This window comes from Sebastes umbrosus, chromosome 4, assembly GCF_015220745.1.
Source record: "Sebastes umbrosus isolate fSebUmb1 chromosome 4, fSebUmb1.pri, whole genome shotgun sequence".
Taxonomy (NCBI): Eukaryota; Metazoa; Chordata; class Actinopteri; order Perciformes; family Sebastidae; genus Sebastes; species Sebastes umbrosus.
In genome coordinates, this window is record NC_051272.1 from 20,745,711 (window position 1) to 20,766,243 (window position 20,533).

General features: G+C 40.2%; 1 protein-coding gene across 1 annotated transcript; it reads right to left on the bottom strand.

Moving 5' to 3' along the window:
• Positions 1 to 491: 491 nt before the first annotated feature.
• Positions 492 to 20,188, bottom strand: LOC119487564 (potassium/sodium hyperpolarization-activated cyclic nucleotide-gated channel 3-like). Its single transcript, XM_037768554.1, has 8 exons — positions 19,557 to 20,188; positions 13,298 to 13,721; positions 11,803 to 11,964; positions 10,025 to 10,243; positions 7,566 to 7,712; positions 6,124 to 6,364; positions 4,477 to 4,641; positions 492 to 2,197 (listed from the first exon to the last, which is right to left on the bottom strand). The coding sequence occupies exons 1-8, from the start codon at positions 20,186 to 20,188 to the stop codon at positions 636 to 638; spliced, it is 3,552 nt and encodes a 1,183-aa protein (XP_037624482.1). The 3' UTR covers positions 492 to 635.
• Between the last annotated feature and the right edge of the window lie 345 nt (positions 20,189 to 20,533).

A 20,533-nucleotide genomic window follows, 5' to 3' on the forward strand; every position in this document is an offset into this window, starting at 1 on the left:
ACTTCAGGTTTTTTTTTTTGGAGTGTGATCTGATTTGTGTGACCCATTTGGGTGTGCAATATTGCTGAAACGCTATCTTGGAAGACATGCCGTCATCAAACCATTACGTTAGGTGATCTCTGAAACGAGCAAAGTGCACAGTCTGTCTCTCCTCCAATCTCTTAGTAAAGTCGCATTCACACGACACACTCGGCGGTGGGAAAGGACATAAAAAAGGACAATCATTTTTGGTTTCAATCATAACAGTGGACAAATTACCAACTAAACGGGTGTAGCTAAAAGGTTACACAAAATTGCCTGGACGATGGGGTTCAAACAAAAATACTTAAAACAAATCACAGAGTGGTGTTATAATACAATACATAGAACAATTGGTATTTTCATGAGGTGCTATATATACCCATCAATAGGTTTTTGGATTTTATAACTATATTCAAAGATGCAATATCCTGTAGAAAAAAATATCCATCATTGTCCATAATTATCCCCGATCCATTCAGTCTGATTAAAAATGAAACCACCGATCAATCTGATTAGAATAACACACCCTCCTACTTGAAGTAGTGGTTAAAACAACGTCGACGAGGAGGCGACCTCCCGTTTGTTCAGGCGTTAAAGGAGGGTGTGTCTGAACCTCACAAGTTGGATGGAAGTTTGGACTGTTTGTGTTCGGTCTCTAACATCTTAGCAGGGGATCTAGCGTGGGGGGAGTGAACGCCAACGGACTGGTTCTGAGGTTCGGGTCCTGAATGTGTCAGACTGACGGGAGCAACTTGACCCGGGATCGGGCTGTAGGGTTTACTGACAGCCATGGGGGAGGAGAAGGGGCTGGATGCCCCTGCTGCTCCCTCTGGGGAGCCGCTCATGGCCAAAGGCCTTTCCTGGTGTATAGAGCTGTGAGAGCCTGAGATAGTCTTTATTTCCTGGGTAAAGAGATCCGCCGAGGACTCGGCCCTCTCTTTGAGGGTACAGGCCACCCTGGCATGGCATGAGGTCTGAGGGGTTAGAGGGCTGCGAGAGCCCACAGCGCTGGGGAGATCATTGTGGTAAACTGTCCTTCCCCTCGCAGGGCTCTGTAGGTTGGGACTGTGGACTGGAGGCGTGTAGCAGGGCGAGGCCTCGGCGGAGCCATACTGGGCCAGGGAGGCGAGGGCCGAGTGCTCGGGGAGAACCTGGGGGAGGAAAACAGACTGGAGACCTGCAAGGCTTTGCTGCGCCAGGGAGGCTGCGGCCCCAGCTCCGACTGCAGACCCCGGCTGAATAAATCCAGTGGAGGACTGAGTGCTGGTGATGAAGGGAAAATGTGGGAGGTTCAGACCACTGAATGTCCTGCCTGCTCTGTCATGACTGAACCCCATCTGCTGCGCGGTGGTGTGAGAGCTCTGCTGCAGCTGGTTTAGTAAGGGGCCGACTGAGCTGGAGATGAGAGGGCTTATGGCGGAGGCAGAGGGGGCCGGGAATCTACCTGCTAGCCTCCCTGGCACCCCCTGCTGGAGTAAACCTATGGGGTACGGTGGGGTGGTCATAGCACCGTGGAAGGGCTGAGGGTGCAGCTGAGCAGAGCAGGTGTAGGACACCGTGGTCTGGCCGATGGGGAAGACTGAGGCCATGCCGGAGTGGGGCGGGTGGTGCGGGAGCTGGTGTAAGGGCAGAGGGGGCAGAGGCAGCAGGCTGCTGGTGAAGATGGGCGGGGACGTCAGCGTGGGTGACGCGGGCCCAGCGGCGAGATGCTGTGCCCTGAGGGCCGCCAGCGTGGGAGTCTCAATCCCAGATCTGAATATGTTGGAGCTGGCAGGAGAACCGGGCCCTGAACCACAGCTACTGGACGTGTTTGCTGCTCCAACGTGGACTCTCTTTGGGAGGCTGATGGAGTCCTTCAGGGAGCCCGGTGCCAGATGATGGTGGAAGAGGATGGGAGGCAGCTGGGAGTGGTGGGCTAAGGCCAGAGCCAGCGGGGTGGTGGCGGCAGCAGCCTGGAGCGGAGCCTGGATCAGCGGGGCCCAGATGACCGGGACGGGTGACGGGGGAGCAGGGGGAGGGTGCAGGCTCTGTGGGCTGGTCTGGGTCAGCTCCGTGCACTGGGCCATGTCACGGTCATGTTGCACTATTCTTTGGATGATCTCGCTCTCTTGGAAGTTTAGCGTGCCAGAACTTTGGTTATGCTGGACTTTATGCTGAAGAACTGAGTTCCTCTTCCCTGTTAATAGAATACAAATAAGATCATGCTAGTTTCTTTTTTCCATTAATGAACGCATATCAGAGTTATTATAGTAAACGAAAACGAAAATAAGCAATGAGAAATATTTTTAGTAAACTGAACCTAAATAAAAATTATATCCTTTAAGAAAAAATAAACTACACTGAAACTACATTATATTGCCTGATTAAAAACTAATCAAAATAAAATAAAAATGAGCATAAATTCAGTTTTTTTTTTTAGCTATAATATATCACAATGGAAAACGGAGACAGCATGAATTTCAATTAACTCTCGTGACATTGAACCACAGAAACTGAACGTACTTGCTGCTATGCTGCAATCGCTTCACATCGGACACTAAAGTACAACTTTTGTCAAACATTAAACAGTATGGCCAATCCTATACAGTTCTCCAACCAGGTATTTTGTATGTGTAGCTAAATACGAGACATTATAGCTGACCTTAACAAAAACAAACTAAAACTACTGTAAAACTAAATTTATAAAAATTTAAACAAAACCTTTCTGAAAAACTGAAACCAAACTAAAACTAGCAAACACACTCTGAAAACTAACTAAAACTATAATAAAATAAAAACTAATTGAAAATTCAAAACTATTATAACCTTGGCACATATACTACATATCAAGGGGACAACTCATCAGCACCATAGCCTTGTCGCTCTTAACTAGAGGGTTTAAATGTGATAGCCTAACATAACATATCTATGTATCAGCAACCAGTTTTACATGGATGTTCAGTTCTTATGGGAGACGTTGCACTACAGTACAATGTGGCTGAAACAGTAAAGACAGAGCTGGATCCTAAAATGTTTCTTATTCTACACACACAGCTCAGACATCTCCTCCTCTAGATGAAAGCGCTGTCTCTCGTAAAGAATGAATCTGATAAAAACACACCAATAGAAAATGTCCGTTTGTCTATACACTCCAAAGGTTGACAACACGTTCCACAAAACATTTGGAAAACAGTGCGTCTCCACTCACCTGACTCCCTTAAAGTGTTTGTTAGGTGTAGTGACATTGCTACTTGGTCTCAAATGGGAATGTAATAGAGCTGCAACTAACGATTATTTCCATTGTCGATTAATCTGTCGATTATTTTCTCGATTAATCGATTAGTTGTTTGGTATATAAAATGTCCACCAGTGTTTCCCACTTTACGGTCATAGGAGTAAAGAAACCAGAAAATATTCACATTTAAGAAGCTGGAATCAGAGAATTAAATAAATACTCAAACTGATTAATCTTTTATCAAAATAGTTGTCGATTCATTTAATAGTTGACAACTAATCAATTAATCATTGCAGCTCTAGCATTTATGTATTTCTTTTGAATCCCCACCACCCTGTATAGACATAGAAGTTATAAAAACTCCACCCTTTAGTCCCGTCAGTCATATATGACATATATATGTGAGTTAACAGACATATTTAGACATCAGTTTCTATTTATTTATTTTAGTATTTAGTACTTATTTGACTCGTTCAAATGATTGTCTAACACTTGAAGTCCCGCGTGCAAACACTACATTTGGGAAAACTGATTTTGGTGTTTGTGCTGCACACACTTGGAACATTTAACAACACATTAAAAGTTAACACAATTGCACCTATGGGTCAATTTAAAACCACGATTACCAACTACTCTGTTTTTAACTGTCTGGTTGTTTGTTTGCTCGTTAATTATTTTCTTGTGTGCATTTATTCTGTTTTAATTGTACTCTTGACATCATTGAAAATGAGGGCATGCCCTCAATGATCCCTTTAAAAGAGATTTAAATAAAGGTTGAATGATATATATAATGGATTTGTTTGTGATAAACAAATTGTTTCGTATTGCATTCATAGTAGATTCCTGTCTGTAGAAGATCCTATGTGCAAAGCTTATGGATGCATTAATTATGTGAGAATAATGATGACCTGATTTACTATATTAATTACATTTAATCCATTCGGAGTGTTTTGATTTGTAAGATTGTCTTTCATTTCCATGTCTTGAAAAAAAACTCTTCAATTCCATCAAATTAATTCATCCTCGACTGCTAATTAATAAACTGTTGGGTCCTGTGTTTAAATGTGAACCTCACATCACATGTTCTGTCAGCAGATGCCTACATCATCACTGTAGTCAGTGTATAACCAATAACACTTACAATAAAATATAATTGTTATTATTGAAACTAGACCAGCGTTGCATGTAATGCATGAAGAAGAGGCAAGCAAAGTGAAATATCAACACTTGAAAGGACCCACCGATGCGGTCCAGGCGGTCCAGAGCCACGGTCTCAAAGGCCCTCCTCATCATGGGATACTCCTCCAGCACCTCGTTGAAGTTGTCCACCGACAGAGAGTACAGCCGACAGTAGTTATCTGCTCGCACGCTGGCCGTCCTCCTGCCTCGGGTTAGCAGGCAGATCTCTGCAGGGAGGAGAGGGAAAAAAGTTTAATTATTTATACCATTTCTTTAAAACACATCCTGCTGAGTGCAAGTCAGAGAAGGATTTTTTTTTTTTTTTTAAATGTGTAATTAATATGAAATGTTACACGATGATTTTCCACTTTTCTCATAGAAGTTGTGTGACATATTACAACCACGTTTATATTGTATTTAGATCCATTCACAAAAGGAAAGGCAAAAATAGTATTATTAGTGTGAGAACATGAAAAGACCGATGCCTATGAACCCCACAGATGGAGCACTTTGTGCAATTTCTGCAGCTTACAGTTTGTCCTGACCTCGGCTGTCGTGCCAGATCAGAAAAATAAAATAATGCGCCATTTAAAAAGAAAAAAAAAAAAGTCGGCATATTTTTCAGGACAGACATATTGAGGATATAGACACAAACAGACTCTCTCTCTCTCTCTCTCTCTCTCTCTCTCTCTCTCTCAAACACACTTTCTGTCCTCATTTACCATTTTCACATCTGTGTGTATTCAGCTGTGCTGAGTAGCTTTAATCCAAAATATATAATGTTTTATGATTATTACCATATAATTATCTTGCATATCTTGACTCCTGGAACAAAATACAGCACCTCTTTAAAATCAATTCACTTATACCTTTTGGACATTTTAGAAATTTGATCTTAAATCTCCCAACTTATACTTGTAATTGTTTTATATATACTGTTTCATATCGTCAAATTATCTACAGTAATTGCAAAATTCGAGGGCTTTTGTACATACTGTACATATCTTAAAAATCTGAATGTATCTATCAAATTATTTCTCCTAATTGAAAAGTTTGAATGGCTTTTACTATTTGTTATAATGGTATTGCCTTTTGTCTGTTTGTATATCTCATTGTTGTTGTGTTGTTTTCCTTTTCTTTGTTTTTGTAATTGACTTGAAGTCATTGTAAATGAGGGTCGGCCCTCAATGATCTCTCGAGTATAAATAAAGATTGAATGAATGACTCAAAAATGTGTGCTGGAGTAAACATTAAAATGTGGTTAGAAATAATTGCTTGGGTTGCCAGATCACACCGCTTTAAAAGTATATTATATATTTATATTTCCTGGTTGATATTTGATGATGACATTTCACTTTTCTACAGAGCCAGACACCGACAACGAGACGACGTAACAATGAAACAAATTGAAAGTTCTGTATTTAAGCTTTAAATATTGCGATGACAAAAGGGGAAAACCCCACAGATGGAATCAAAGATCACAAAGCTTTGCTCCTCTTAGTCCCGAGTCCTTTTAAGGAGATGATGTGGACAAATTTTTTCCCAGCTGTAATAGTCAGGGAAGTTAATCTGCTGAGTGCCGGAGCAAAAATAAATCAAAACAAATCATACTATCAGCACTCCTTCACATACATTTCAAACTGACTCAGTGCCAGCTCCAGAAGGTATTAGCATGCAGGCCACACAGCAGGTTGTGTTGCAGACAGTACCTCCAAAATAAGAGCCATCAGACAGCTTGGTGTCATTGCTGTTCTTTGTCAGGACGCTGACGACGCCATGCTGGATGAAGTACATCTTATTGCCGATGGTTCCCTCTCTGATGATGTAGTCGCCCGGCTGGAAGACCTCGAAGCGTAGTTTGGTCAGCATGGAGGTGACAAAGTTGGGATCGGCGTTGGCGAACAGAGGCATGGAGGCCACCAGTTTACGACAATTAAAGTTGATGATCTCCTGCAGAAGACACAACAAAAAGTGTTAGATTCCATAGCAAGGCCTTCACAACACACGTCAACGTTACTACTTGTGTACATTTCAATCATGTAAAAGCAGGGCTGTTAACGGCTTAGTGCTCCGTTAATGAGGTTCTCTGTCGTCATAAAGTCTCCATCCATTACTAATCAGATTACATGTCTATCAACATTATCCTGCAAAGTAAGGGAGGCATATTAGATTGCATAATTAATTAACTGTAAACCATTTAGAACAAGCACGCTCACCTCATTAACTCTGAGAAACATTACGGATTTGAAAAAATAAAATACATTTAAAGCACTTTGCTTTAATCCTCCTATTTAGCATTTATAAGCAGTATATAAAACATTTAATACATGTTTTGGCACATGATGTAGCTTTAAGCGGATATGAGGACATTTTGAAGTGGTTACTAATGCACGGTGTTTTTGCCATAATTATAAATGATTCTATGAATAATACAGATGTGTTTTACTACAGTATATTCATTGCCTGTTTATACAGCAGCCTACATTTATGGGTTTATGAGTTATAGCTGTTGACAAATACATTAATAAACACTTATATCTGCAGACATCTACATTATATTGTGTTATAAACCATTTATTTATCGTTGCCTCCTTCTTTTTATATGCATACTATTTACTTTTATCCTTTCATTACTTTAATTTTTATTATTATTATTATTACTATTTATGTAGTTACTGAACTTACTTATCAACATTATTAGAATTACCATTTATTTACGCATTAAGTTATTTATTTACTTCTCTCTCCCTCTCCTCTTTCCACTCCTTCTCCTTGGACATACTTGCACATGCCTCTAGTCACAGTTATTCACTTATGAATATATGACACACTTACACAACACACTTTCATGCATGCACCCTCCCACTAACAAAAACAACCAAAAATCTGTACCATATCCAAAAACTATTCATACTTCTTATGTTAATGTCTGTATATTTCGTGTTACATCCTTGCCTGTATAATTTGTCATCTGTTTGTATAAAGTCACACTGACAAAATAAAAATAAAAACATGTATTTATGTTCTTAAACTGCTTATAAATTCTAAATAGGAAGAGTTAAAGTGATAGACGTTGAAGATGTGAACATTGTGATGACTCAGCAGTATTATCGCCAAAACAACAACAACAACAAGGTAGATGACTTCTGACCTCTCGCAGTGGCTCATTCAGCTCCTCCAAAATGCTTTCCTCGTCAAACATCTTGCCCTGATAACGGTGCTCGTAGTATTCGTGGATCCTCTGGCGCATGTCCGCGGGGAGCTTGTGGAAGGACATGTACTGCTCCACCTGTTTATACTGTAACAACAACAACAACACAAGTCCAATTATTACTATTATAGAATACGTCTTTAACAACCGCCACAGAAATACCTGTAACTGTAATGTAACTGCAAGAGAAAATGCAAAGTCATGTCAAAATGAATATATTAAAGTGATTGATGTGTTGGCTCAGAGGTGGACTATAATGTGTCTCATTATGTTAACAGTCAACTGTCAGGCCATCTGTGAAACCTGCCCACAGAGCAACGCTGTGCCTCTGTCCCATCTGACAAATACAGTGGCGCTCTGCAGGCTGCAGCTAATAACATTAACTACTGTGTCCTTCAGCGGTGTACTCTACCAGCAAAGCACCATCAACGGTCCCTGTGCCCAATCTATGGAAGTCTCTGTTTAGCTTTTATTAACAGGCTCTTTACCTCTTTCTAATGTTTCTCTGTTCTCTGTACTCATATGTGTTGCTCTATCCCTTTTAATCTATTTGTAGTATCCTCCTGTCTTACTTATATGCCTAAAGATTTATGAGAGACGGGGTAAAGCAGCCACACAAATACTTTGTCACAACGTCATGTATCATCGTCACCATTTAAACTGCATTTCAATCAGTCCTGGAAGAAGGATTCAGATCCTCTATTTAAGTAAAAGCAGCAATACAACAATGGAAAATATTTAAAAGCTATAACGTTACTATAACGGCCCTGCATTCAAAATTTTACTCAAGTTAAAGTACAGAAGTACTATCAGCTAATTTTACTTAAATTATTAAAAGTAAAAGTATACAATATATAGAAAAACAGCCCTTATGAGTGTTATTATTATGTGTCAGAGGTGGGACCAAGTCGTTGTTTTGCAAGTCACAAGTAAGTCTCAAGTCTTTGCACTTAAAGTCACGAGTCAAGCCCTAAACTTTGGGTTTCGAGTCCTAATAATAATAATAACAATAAGTCATAATGCGCTCTTCACCAAATGTACAAAAATCATGAATGTTTTTTAAAAATGTTATTTATTTATTAAAACAAGTTTGTTAAAACAAGTGTGACTGAACTTAATTATATAAAAAAAAAATCTGGGGAATAAATTGTTGACTTGCTGGGAATGAATAACGTTAACGTTAGTTGATTCAGAAAATGAATGGAAATTAATTGATTCGTGGCACCCTTTTTAAACATCACACTTTGGTAACACTTCATTTTACAGGTCCGCAGATTTCATGCTAATTGAGTGATAATTAGAAGGTAACCTATTGAAATTTCTTTGGAATTACTGGCAAATTATTCCAATATTTACCTCAAAATTTATCGAAAATGACTTTATTATAAACATTATTTAATCATTATATTCTTCTATTTCCCAATAGCTGGTAATTTATTTAATACATTTAATAATATAATAGTACATTTAATATATTAGCAAATAACTTCTTAAATAACTCCCTGAATCATTACATTAGCTACCAGGTTACATTTGTGTAGACAATAAGTGACACAATGGTGAGATTTGTAACTGATCAGAAGTGTCTTCTATTAGGTTTGATTTTCCACCTCCGATGAAGAGCAGCACACAGCCGCTTATCGAGCCTAAGGGCCCTATTTTAACGATTATACGCTATTTAAGCATATAATTATTAAAAAATGTTTATAATAAAGTAATTTCCGATCATTTTTTAGATAAATATTGGGGATAATTTGGCAGTAATTCCAAAGAAATTTCAAATAGGTTACTTGCTAATTATCACCAAATTACCATGAAATTTGCTGACCTGTAAAATGAGGTGTTACCAAGCTTTTTAATCTTTGGGCTTGGGGAAAGGTATCAAGTATTTTCAAGTCAAAAGGCACAAGTCCAAGTGAAGTCACGAGTCACTGGTATTAAAGTCCAAGTCCAGTTGCAAGTCTTTTTTGATTTTGTCAAGTCGAGTCAAAAGTTATTACATTTTTAGTCATGTGACTCGCGTTCACCCTTCTGTTAATGTATAATATCATTGGGTTATTAATGATGATGCAAAAATGTATAAGTATTACTTAACTGATGCAGTTTGTCAAGGTGGAGCTAATTTTAACTAATTTATACTGTTGCGTAGTTTAATCTATAACAAATAAACTGAAAATGTGTTCTGTCTGTAAAGTCGCAATCAGAAAGTAACTAAAGCTGTTAAATAAATGTAGCGTAGAAGTATAAAGTAGCATAAAATGGAAATACTCTCGTACAAGTATGTCAAAACACTTGAGTACAGTATTTGTGTAAACGACTTCCACCACTGATTTCAACTCTCTTAGACCTAGAGAACATTTCTTTGACAGATATCAGCCACGCAGAGAACAAACACCCACCTTCTCTTGGTACTGCCTCCTGGAGGAGTCCAGAGACTGAATCAGTGCAGTTGCATGCCCCACAAACATGGCAAAGCAGGTAGCGCCCACAATCATGCTGAGGATGGTGAGCCACACGTCAGCCATGCCGATGGGGGGGTACAGGCCGTAGCCGATGCACAGCATGTGACTCATGGCCTTGAACAGAGCGTAGGAGTACTGCTGACCCCAAGTGTCATTCTGCAAGAGACGAAGAGGAGGAAGGAGAAAGTTTATCACCACAACATTATTGCTGCAGCACATCTTTGCGAGCCTGTTCACAGTTTAAGATCAAGATCACAGTTGATGACGTCTTTATTTTACAGGTTTGTTGGCTTTGAAGCGCCATACTGAGGGACTCAGACCGTTATAACATGCACGCTGACTGACGTTACTGTTCGGGTTTATTCTTTGGTGTAAGTTACCAGTATACCTATTAATATGTTCTGTACTCAGAGCGATAATTAATAAAGATAATCTCTTGAAGCACTTGAATATGATTAGCGCTGCAACTAACTATTATATTCATTAGCGATTAATGTGCTTAATTATTTTTTCGATTTTTGGTCCATAAATTGTCAGAAAATTACCTGTTATAATTTCTAACAGCCCAAGGTGATGTATTCAAATATCTTGTTGTATTTGACCAACAGTGCAAAATCACTAAATATGATTATTGTGTGGAATTAAAGCCCCTAAAAACGGTATTTCTCTATAATATTAAATATACACAACTAAATGAGTTTAGAAGAAATAAATAAACATCCTTAAATATTATTTATTGAGTGTTTAAAGGAGAAATATATACTACATTTACTGTAATAAATCATAAAATGACCATGATATGTCATCAGAGATTAAGGAAACATGCAAAATTGAAATACTGGCTTCTCCGACAACAACGCTACAGCCAGTATGTTCTCCTTTGAAATCTATTTTTGTTTTGGTCGGTGTGATCCCGTCCACGGCCCGTTTCGACACCCCGTTGCCACATATGAAACGAATTGGCATCCAAACAGCCTTCTGCAGCCATGAAAGCATGCAAATCAACTGGATCAACAGAGATAAAGTTAACTTTAGATTCTACCCGACCTGAAAAGCCTCAGCACATCTCTCTGTGATCAGTGTGCAGCTGAGTTATCAAGGCAGCGAGTATTTGAGACACACAGCTGGTGAAGTGATACCGACTACTGCTGCTGGCCAGCGGCTAACGTGGTGATGCTAACACACGCTAACTGCTATCAGTCACAGCGGAGGAGCAAACGGGCCACAAATTGGATTTGGACTGCTGTTGCCCATTTTAAAACGCTAGCCGTCAGTGCTACATATTGCTCCTTTAAGCATTCAAAAACTCAGCTATTCTGCTTCATCAGGACTGTGGGGATGGGATTTGATCTGATTTGATTGACAGTGACCAACTATCCATCCACCCATCCATTATCTGTAACCAATTATCCTATGATTAACCTATTAACCCATGCGAACACTCCACACAGAAGGCCCCCGAACCGGGTTTAAACCTGCGACTCTCTTGCTGTGCCACAACTATCATCAGATTATTTTGATTCAAATGTTGTTAAACTCCTGATTGGTACATGGAAGTATTTGACATCATCTTTTTTCCAGCTGAGACTCGCCTACTTCAAACCAGCGAGAAGAAAATACAATGTGAAACAACCAAAACAGTTCTAACTTTGGCAGAAAGGTTTGCGGTAATGCAGGGCCCAATCCCTCATGGTAAAACCACTTAGACCACTTACCACCATCTTGTTTCTAGTGACCCAGCAGTCAGCAGGGAAGTCCTGCAGCATGGGGACCAGGAACTGCAGACAGCCATCCCAGTGACACAGCAGCAGCATCATACCAATCAGGTTCATGATGCGCACCATGGCGCTGGCCAGGTCATAGGTCATATGGAAAACCTGCGACACAGATTATCAGCATTAATACATCTGAAACACACGACTCTCTGTACTTAAATATATGAAATTTAAATTCTCTCTCATGCAATGAGAGGATTTGAAATATACAATAGGTGCTTGTGGTCAAAGGGGTCCTATACCAGACCACACTGCTCTTAATCTTCTATAGACCGGCACAGGCTGTTTCAGTTTAAATAATCTGCACGAAACATTAATGGCCTATAGCTGCAGCCTCTGTTGGAATTATAAAAATAAGATTATGCACGAAAATATCTGTTATTAAGTCAGTTGGTTGCGTGTGACCCTCAGAGGGGAACCAACAAATAAACTAATGTATTGTGTAAATGTAGTAATCCAGACAACGTTACAAGTTAGGAGAAATCTGCAAATGGAAACCTCACTATGTACAGCACTTCAGTCAGAGGAACATTTGAAAGTAGCGCTGCAACTAACAATTACTTTCATAAATGTATTAATCTGTTTGTTCAATGAAATGTTTAAAAATATTTGAAAATCAGTTTTTACAGAACAGTGATGTGGTTTTTAACAAGTGCTGTTATTTTGCCTTGATTATTTTAGCTTCTGATTCCTGTGTGTTTTGTGTCTGTTGTTGTGTTTTGGTATGTTTTTCATTATGATGTCATCTGTCCCCGTTTGTACTCATATATGAAACTTCTTACTTGCTGCCCATCTTGACCAGGCAGAAGAGATAATGTATCTCAGTGGGACCTTTTTGGTTTAATAAAGGATAACAAAATAAAATAAAATAAAATAAAAATGACAGAAAACTCTGAGAAATACCCGGCGCATGTTATCCGAGCACGGTGGTGTCTTTAAATGATTTGTTTTGTACAACCAGGAGTTCAAAACCCAAATTTATATATTGTAAATACTTAAATATTTAAGGGATAATGTACAGCGAGCCGGTCATTATTGTGAAAGGCGATGCTCTCACGGAGGGGTCTTTCACAACAATGACCCGCTAGCTGTACATTATCCCGCTTATTACACGGCTACTTACTGAAGAAATCAATATTTTGTCACAGAAAAGGTCCGACAGAGTCCGACTCAGAACTGTGCCCATAGCAACGGTCTGTTATACATAGCAACGGTCTTATAGAGAAATTACAGACCGCAGAACGCCGTGATTGACCAATCAGAATCGAGTATTCAACACAGCCGTGTAATAATCACATGTAAAATAATAGATGCTAAGCATTGTTTGGCTTTTTTTCTTAAAAAATGATTATCAAATTTGCTGCTGACTAATATTCTGTTGAGTAATTTGCATGTAATTGATTAACTGTTGTGTCTCTATTAGGAAGAGATCTACCTCTTCCCACTGGTGGATGTAGCGAATGAGTCTGGAGAGGCGCAGCAGCCGCAGCAGACTGAGGATCTTGGTGAACCGGACGATCCTCAGGGCTCGGGCCGTCTTGTAAAAGTCTGAGTCAATGCGTGTCTCCACGATGAGAAAGATGTAGTCCACAGGTATGGAGGAGATGAAATCCACCACGAACCAGGTCTTGAGGTACTTGACCTTAATCTGATGCGGGTCTAGGATGATCTCCGTGTTGTCCTCCTTGACGATGCCCGTGCGGAAGTTCAGGACCAGGTCCATGAGGAAGAAGGTATCCGAGACCACGTTGAAGACGATCCAGGGCGGCGTGTGCTCGTCCTTGAAGAAGGTGATGCCCACAGGGATGATGATGAGGTTTCCCACCATCAGCAGCAGCATGGTCAGATCCCAGTAGAACCTGAAACACACGGACACACACATAACTCATGTTGGAGAAACCAGCGGGCCAAAGTCATTCAGGTCTTCAATCAACAGATTTTACTTCACTCGCACCTTTGAAAGAATAGTTGAATGTTTTACATGAGGATGAATAATTGACTCTTTAAGTTTTTATTAGAGATTAGAGCAAAAATGCGAACACTGATAGGTTCCAACTTCTCTATTACAATGATTTAATGCTTTTCTTTGTCATATACTGTATGATAGTAAACTGAATATTTTTGAGTTTTGATCTAAAACATTGGCCTGGAAATTATAATGAGCATTTTTCACAATTTTTAAATGTGAAATGATAAACAGCAGATTAATCAATAATGAAAATTAATGCATACCTGGAAAGAATACCGATTAACAGTACTTTGAACTGGTGCTAAATGCGAGATTGGGAGCGTTCCTATTGCCTCTGCAAGGCTCTCAGCATGTCGACAGCTAAGCAGGTGGCTCGTAGCTAACGGTTGTGTCTAGAAGGTAAACCACGAGTTGGGAAACTTTTTGCGAGATGGTTAAGGTAAGGCATTGACCTTGAATGGTTATGGCTACCTGAAGGGCAACCAGAGGGTGGTTGCTACGCTTCTGCAACAACGGCGTTATCAGCTGTAACGAGAGCAGTATGAGAGCTGTGCAAAGCAGCGTCAATAAGCTAGTGGTGCACACTCACATGCATGCACATGCACTTTAAAGGAACGCAAGGCTGGCTCGGCTTTGTCAACAAAGCAAGGAGAAAGTCAGACTACAACACACACAGAGGGAGAGTGACTTCATTCTCTGCTCAGGTAGACATTACTCCTCTATATCTTTACACAGCTAATAGTTGTTTGCGGCTATATTAATGCTCTGGATGACGTATAGAGAACCTTTAAAAAAAATAGTAGAAAGATTCTGAGAGACAGGAACGAATTATGAATAGACACCAATTTTATCAATGATTGCTGCTCCGTTCACACAGGAGATTTTTATAGCCAGAGTCTGAGTGTCTATGTGCATACTGAATATGTGCTGCATATTCAAAGCAATTCTGGACGTGTGGGAACTTCAAATAGAAATTAATCTCTGTGCAACTTGCAGTCTCACACTTGAACACAAAAATCCTGTATATTGTATGTTCAAATGAACAGAAACAACGTAAACAAACAGCTTGAGTATGAACACTAACAAAGCAAGAAACAACTTGATTCAAGAAAACAATCTAATTCAGTTCAATACTGGGCCTCTGGCCACGGGGGCGGAGAGGAAAATGGGTTATTGGAATTCATCTGAATTGCTCATGAGGAAATATTGATTTTCACAACTAACTTAATCCTCAAGTATCAGCAGCAGAGTGTTCAATTTCATCTATAATAATTGCATTTCAAATATTGCAATATTGTTTTTTTAAATTCATAGTTTAATTAACAAATCTGGCAAATATTTGCTAACAGCTAAATATAAAATAGCCATACCATCTAGTTTTTTCAATTACTCTGTTTACTATCATGAGATTATTGTAAGTTGTCACACGTCTTTATTATTTTTCATCTGATTTTGCAGAATGCTTTAAAATTCTCATTGCAGTAGCTGATGCATAACAAAGGACATACAGCACTCTACTGCTCGGTCACACAAAGGCCAAGATATGGAGAGCGTTTGTTTACCAATTACCATCTTTGGGGTGTATAAGTATGTGAGAAGAGAAAGCTTGCACGCATTCGATTGCATGTCCGATCCATTTCAGAGACCTAATTAACCACTGATCGATCCAACAGGAGCCTGACACACCTACTGAGCCAGCACAAACTGTGACCTGCGAGGGTGCATCCATTACACCACTTAAGGGTACTTAAGTGACATGTGAGGCAGCCTACAGTGACCACACTGTATGAGCTGAATATTCAAGAGGAGAGACTGTAAATTAGAGGGAATGCGACATTGAATTGGACAAACGCCTCACCATCTTGTCTACAGGTATCAAAACTTCAGTCCATGATTGACTGAGAGAAAAGTATTTGTGTGAGTATTATGCAATGATGATTATATCTACGGCTGCAAATAACGACAGAATATTGATTCATATTTGATCAGCGCTGCCTAGTTTGATCGCTTGATTGGCGAGTGATTGACAGCTGCCTCCATTGAATGTGCCCAAATGAGGGTCCAGGAAAGAGGCAACCAACAGTATATGTGACCAACATAGCTTTACCTATTCTAGTTCCTCACACCAAACCATCACAGGAGAACATCACAAAAAGAGGGAACGGGTGAGAACATCCTGGCCATTTGTTCTAATCAGCTTTCTGTTGTTCTCTGCCAAACAAAGCATTTGCATTCCTCTCTTCATCTGCCCGTTCGCCTCTGCGGTGACACACTGATCCTAATTGCACTTCCCCTCTCTCGCTAAATCCACCGTTATCTCCTGGGAATCCATGTCATCTCCAGAAGTCAGCTCCCATCAGCCAGATGTTGAGTAGTTAGCATTACTGCTCTGCACACGTAACCGTGCTGCAGAACCCTGGAACAGCTGGACCAAAAAAAAAAAAAAGGTCTGCAGGGAACAGTGCATTACTGCCCCTGCAGACCATCCAGTTTGCTCATCAGCTGACTGTGCACGCAGCATTGGGAACACAAAGATCAGACGACTTGCTGGTGTAATCTGGTGTTGCCATGAAAATAAAGCTGACAGTTGTTGGGTCTGTGGACCTCTACGGGTCCAGAAAGGAATCTTGCACTATTTGGGTCATAGTGCAACTACGTTAAAGAGCATGAGAGCACAAAGAGAGGGGAGTTACGAGCAAAGTGAACACAAAAAGGCTTAAAATGGTGAAAGGAGCTTAGATCAATCAGGACAGCTGAAAAAGGGATCACATTTGTACTAGAGATACTTATCTCTTGCTGCCAGAGCGCAGCTGAAGCACAACAGCCTGCATGCAGCTCAGTGGCTTAACACACACCTGTACTGTGGCTCAGGCCCACCAGCAATCATATTAACCATATTTACGCAGCGTGCCAGTTCAGCATGTCTGCTGCTGCGTCCACAGACAGCTTTAATAAAAGACAGAGGTTACTTGTGTTATAAACAACACAGAGACTGTGTTTCTAAAAGATACAAGGAGAAGGTTATATGCTGTACTGAGCTGATGCACAGTGGTCATGGAAACACAGTGAGTTGACTGTTTTAGGATTGGATTAAACAGTGTCTCACTAGCCGAAAAGATCCAAATAACCTTTAAGGTTTACACCTCTGCAGGATGAAGCGTCCACCTTGAAAGGCCCAGAACTCTGCTTGAACCAAGCATGAAGTAATGACACCTCATACCTCAAACACAGAGTCAACAGCTGGGTGTCCTGATTCCTCACAACATCATTTTCATTTCAATCTCTCTGTCTCTCTCTGTGTGTGTTCGGGGTTTTGTGGTTGTGTCTCTCCTCCCCGTCCACACCATCTCTGCTCCATTAGACTAATTGTACTGTAATAATCTCCACTGATGTGTGCTTCTAATATCTCGAATGGTCATGTTACCCTATTTTGATTACCCCATTTCCAAGCCCCTGCTGCACTCTCTGTAATCCATTGCCCTTGCTAAATGATCAAAAAAAAAAGTGTAATTCAGATGAGTGGAAAAAATAACCTGCAGTGACACACATCGGCATACAACTGGCCGGTGAAAATATGATGACAGTGAGCCTCAAGGTTAAATGTCATGAAAATCCCTTGATGGCGGTGATGAACAGAATGCTGGTTTGCATGCAGCGTGCAACGAAATGTGAAGCGTGCATGTGTGCATGGCACAGCGTGGCTGGTAAATTAGGGAATTACAGGTTGGCTTAGTTTGGTGCACAAATTTAATTTGTAGACAGAGAAAATTGGTTGGTCAGATTATCATATCTAGCATATTCTTGTGTGAATTAAACTATATACACACACACTCCTCTAAAACCAAACAAAAGAGGGACTTCTTATATATGATATAATGTGGCTGTCATTGTGCTTATAAGAGGATTTGTATTCTAGTCAACTCCTGTATGATACAACAAATGTTTCCTTGTAAGAATACAGTACAGTACAAGTGGTTAAGTCTTTATAGAGAAAGATCATTTTCAGAAATTAAGCCATTTATCTATTCAAGCTGAGACACATTCAGCTTATGATACATCTATTCTGCACAGGCTTCTGATTATGATTTTATCATAATATCACAGTGATCAAAGCAAAGAAAAAAACACTCCTGGTGACTATTGTGTGTTTATGCTTTATCACATGTTTAGGCCAGGTTTCTTATATATAAGAAATTCTATAGGAATTTTTTATAACCAGAGCAAATTCAAATTATGGTTTGGCTGCTGTAAAGTTGATAGAGGATTGTCGAACTAGGTGATTATAAGGGATAAAACGGAGTTGATGACTAATGTTCTGTGAAATGTTGCTCCAAGTTCCCTTAAAACATGACAAATTTTCTTTTTTTTCTCTTTTATGTATGATAAGGTCACTTATAGTGATGGCACTGAATGTCTCATAGGCTATTCTAAAATTATGTTTTCTACATTTCTAAGCCTAAAATGTGTGACAGGATCACTGCTGCAAAAAAAACACTCCTGGTGACTATTGTGTGTCTATGATATTAAGTTTATAGTGACCTTATCATATATGATGGCACTGACTGCCTTAATAGGCTATTCTAAAATTATTATTCTACATTTCTAAGCCTAAAAATGTATGACACGATCACTGCTGCACTTTTTTTTTTTCACAACAAGAGTATGCTCAGACTTGCCAACAGCATCTCTTCTGATCCCTTACATGTTTTAAATGGGGAATATCAACTTCTGCCTTCCAAGAGGCGATTCAGAGTCCCTACATTTAACCTGCATCAGGCTAAAGAACAGGCTTTTGTCCATCAGTCCATCTTGGTGCTAAATAATAATTAATGTGCTGCTAAAGACATGTAAATCCAGAGGACAGATGGTAATTTTGTAATGGGTTATGTATGAATAATTGTGATGTGTTTTTTTTTTTTTTGTCTGATGGATCTTACTTGTCTGTCTGTCTATGGTAACAGTATGTCTATTGTATGTGTACTTTTTCTCAAACTGAGCTGCCTATGGATGCAAAATGAATTTCAGTGCAAACTGACAATAAAGTTGTATCGTACCGTATTCTGCACAGTCTCACTCTTCTGATTATGATTTTATCATAATATCACAGTGATCAGAGAAAACCCCCCCACTCCTGGTGACTATTGTGTGTCTATAAGTTTATAGTGACCTTATCATATACTGTATGATGGCACTGAATGCCTCATATTCTAAAATTATGTTTTCTACATCTCTAAGCCTAAAAATGTGTCTTTTTTTTTGCTCACACCATTGTTTTTGCAAAAGAAAGATTCTTTCTGCACAAAAATTTACCTAAAATCACTGTACGGGTGGATTATCCAGAATGCCTTAATAGGCTATTCTAAAATGATGTTTTTTACATTTCTAAGCTTAAAATGTGTGACAGGATCACTGCTAAACTTTTTTTTTGTAAGACACCATTGTTTGCAAAAGAAAGATTCTCTGCACACAAATTACCTAAAATAAAATCACAGTGATCAAAGACAAAAAAAAACACTCCTGGTGACTATTGTGTGTCTATGATATTAAGTTTATAGTGACCTTACCATATATATGATGGCACTGAATGCCTTAATAGGCTATTCTGAAATGATGTTTTCTACATTTCTAAGCTTAAAAATGTGTGACAGGATCACTGCTGCACTTTTTTTTTTTGCTCACACCATTGTGTTTGCAAAAGAAACATTTTCTGCACACAATGCATTACCTAAAATCACTGTAGGGATGTATTATCCAGAAGCCAGCGTGCTTGACTCTCTCCCTCTCGTGCTCCACGGCCCTCTCGCTGCCCAGCATCCGCAGGGAGAACTTGTTGACTCCCGGTTGGAGCATCGCCCCAAACTGCCGATGCATGAAGCCGGCTTGGTACAGCAGCCGGTCGTCCTCAGGCAGGATCTGCTCGGTTCCTTCCAACTTGATGAAACTTGACTGGTCAAACACAGACTCCTGCTCGGCTGCAGCACCCACACCACCACCACCACCCGGTGCATCACTGCCTCCAGCCTCCGGGAGGATGAGGCGCCGCTGCTCCACCGGGTCTGAACCGGGATGAGGAGGACGTCGTCCGGTGATGGAGGAAAGGCTGCTGCCACGAAACAAGCAACAGTCTCCGTTCAAGTTGGTCTTCACAGAAACATCCCTCTCCTCCCAATCTTCTCCCCTGGCCTCCTCAATGCTCCTGCAACTGCTTGACAGAGAGGACAAATGTTTTAGCCGGATACTTTTCCTCTTGGTGTCCTTGTTGTCTCCTTCGTCCATCATCACGCAGGGTTTGTTGTGCACAATGTTTTGCGGCAAGCTGTAGAGCCTTTTGCGCATGGAGGACTGGAATCTTTCCATGTTGAATGAATGAAGAAGAAGAAGAAGAAGAGATGCGCTCTTTAAGGGTAGAAAACAGAGGGATGAATCATGAATCTCTCATATAACGGGGTGCCTCCGAAACAGTGACGGTGCATCCGCAGGACAGACAGGTTGTCTCTTATTTGACACTTTGGGACGTGCCTCTCTCTACTCTCCCCCCGGTTCAAACATGGAGATGCGTCAACAATAACGTGATGGAAATGCGTGTAAATCCAGGTAACCAAACAAGCGTGCAGACGAGAGAGAGCGCATCAGGATGCAGCATGCTGAGCGTCGGACGTGCCGGAGTGGAGAGAAACTGGTGCTGATGCTGCTGCTGCTGCT

Excerpts from the sequence above, each read along its gene's own strand:
- LOC119487564 (XM_037768554.1), bottom strand. The coding sequence starts at position 20,188 with ATGGAAAGATTCCAGTCCTCCATGCGCAAAAGGCTCTACAGCTTGCCG. Across the intron at positions 13,722-19,556 it reads CATCCCTACAGTGATTTTAG|GTTCTACTGGGATCTGACCA; the intron begins GTAATGCATTGT and ends CGTGTGTTTCAG. Across the intron at positions 10,244-11,802 it reads TCACTAGAAACAAGATGGTG|AATGACACTTGGGGTCAGCA; the intron begins GTAAGTGGTCTA and ends CGTCTCTTGCAG.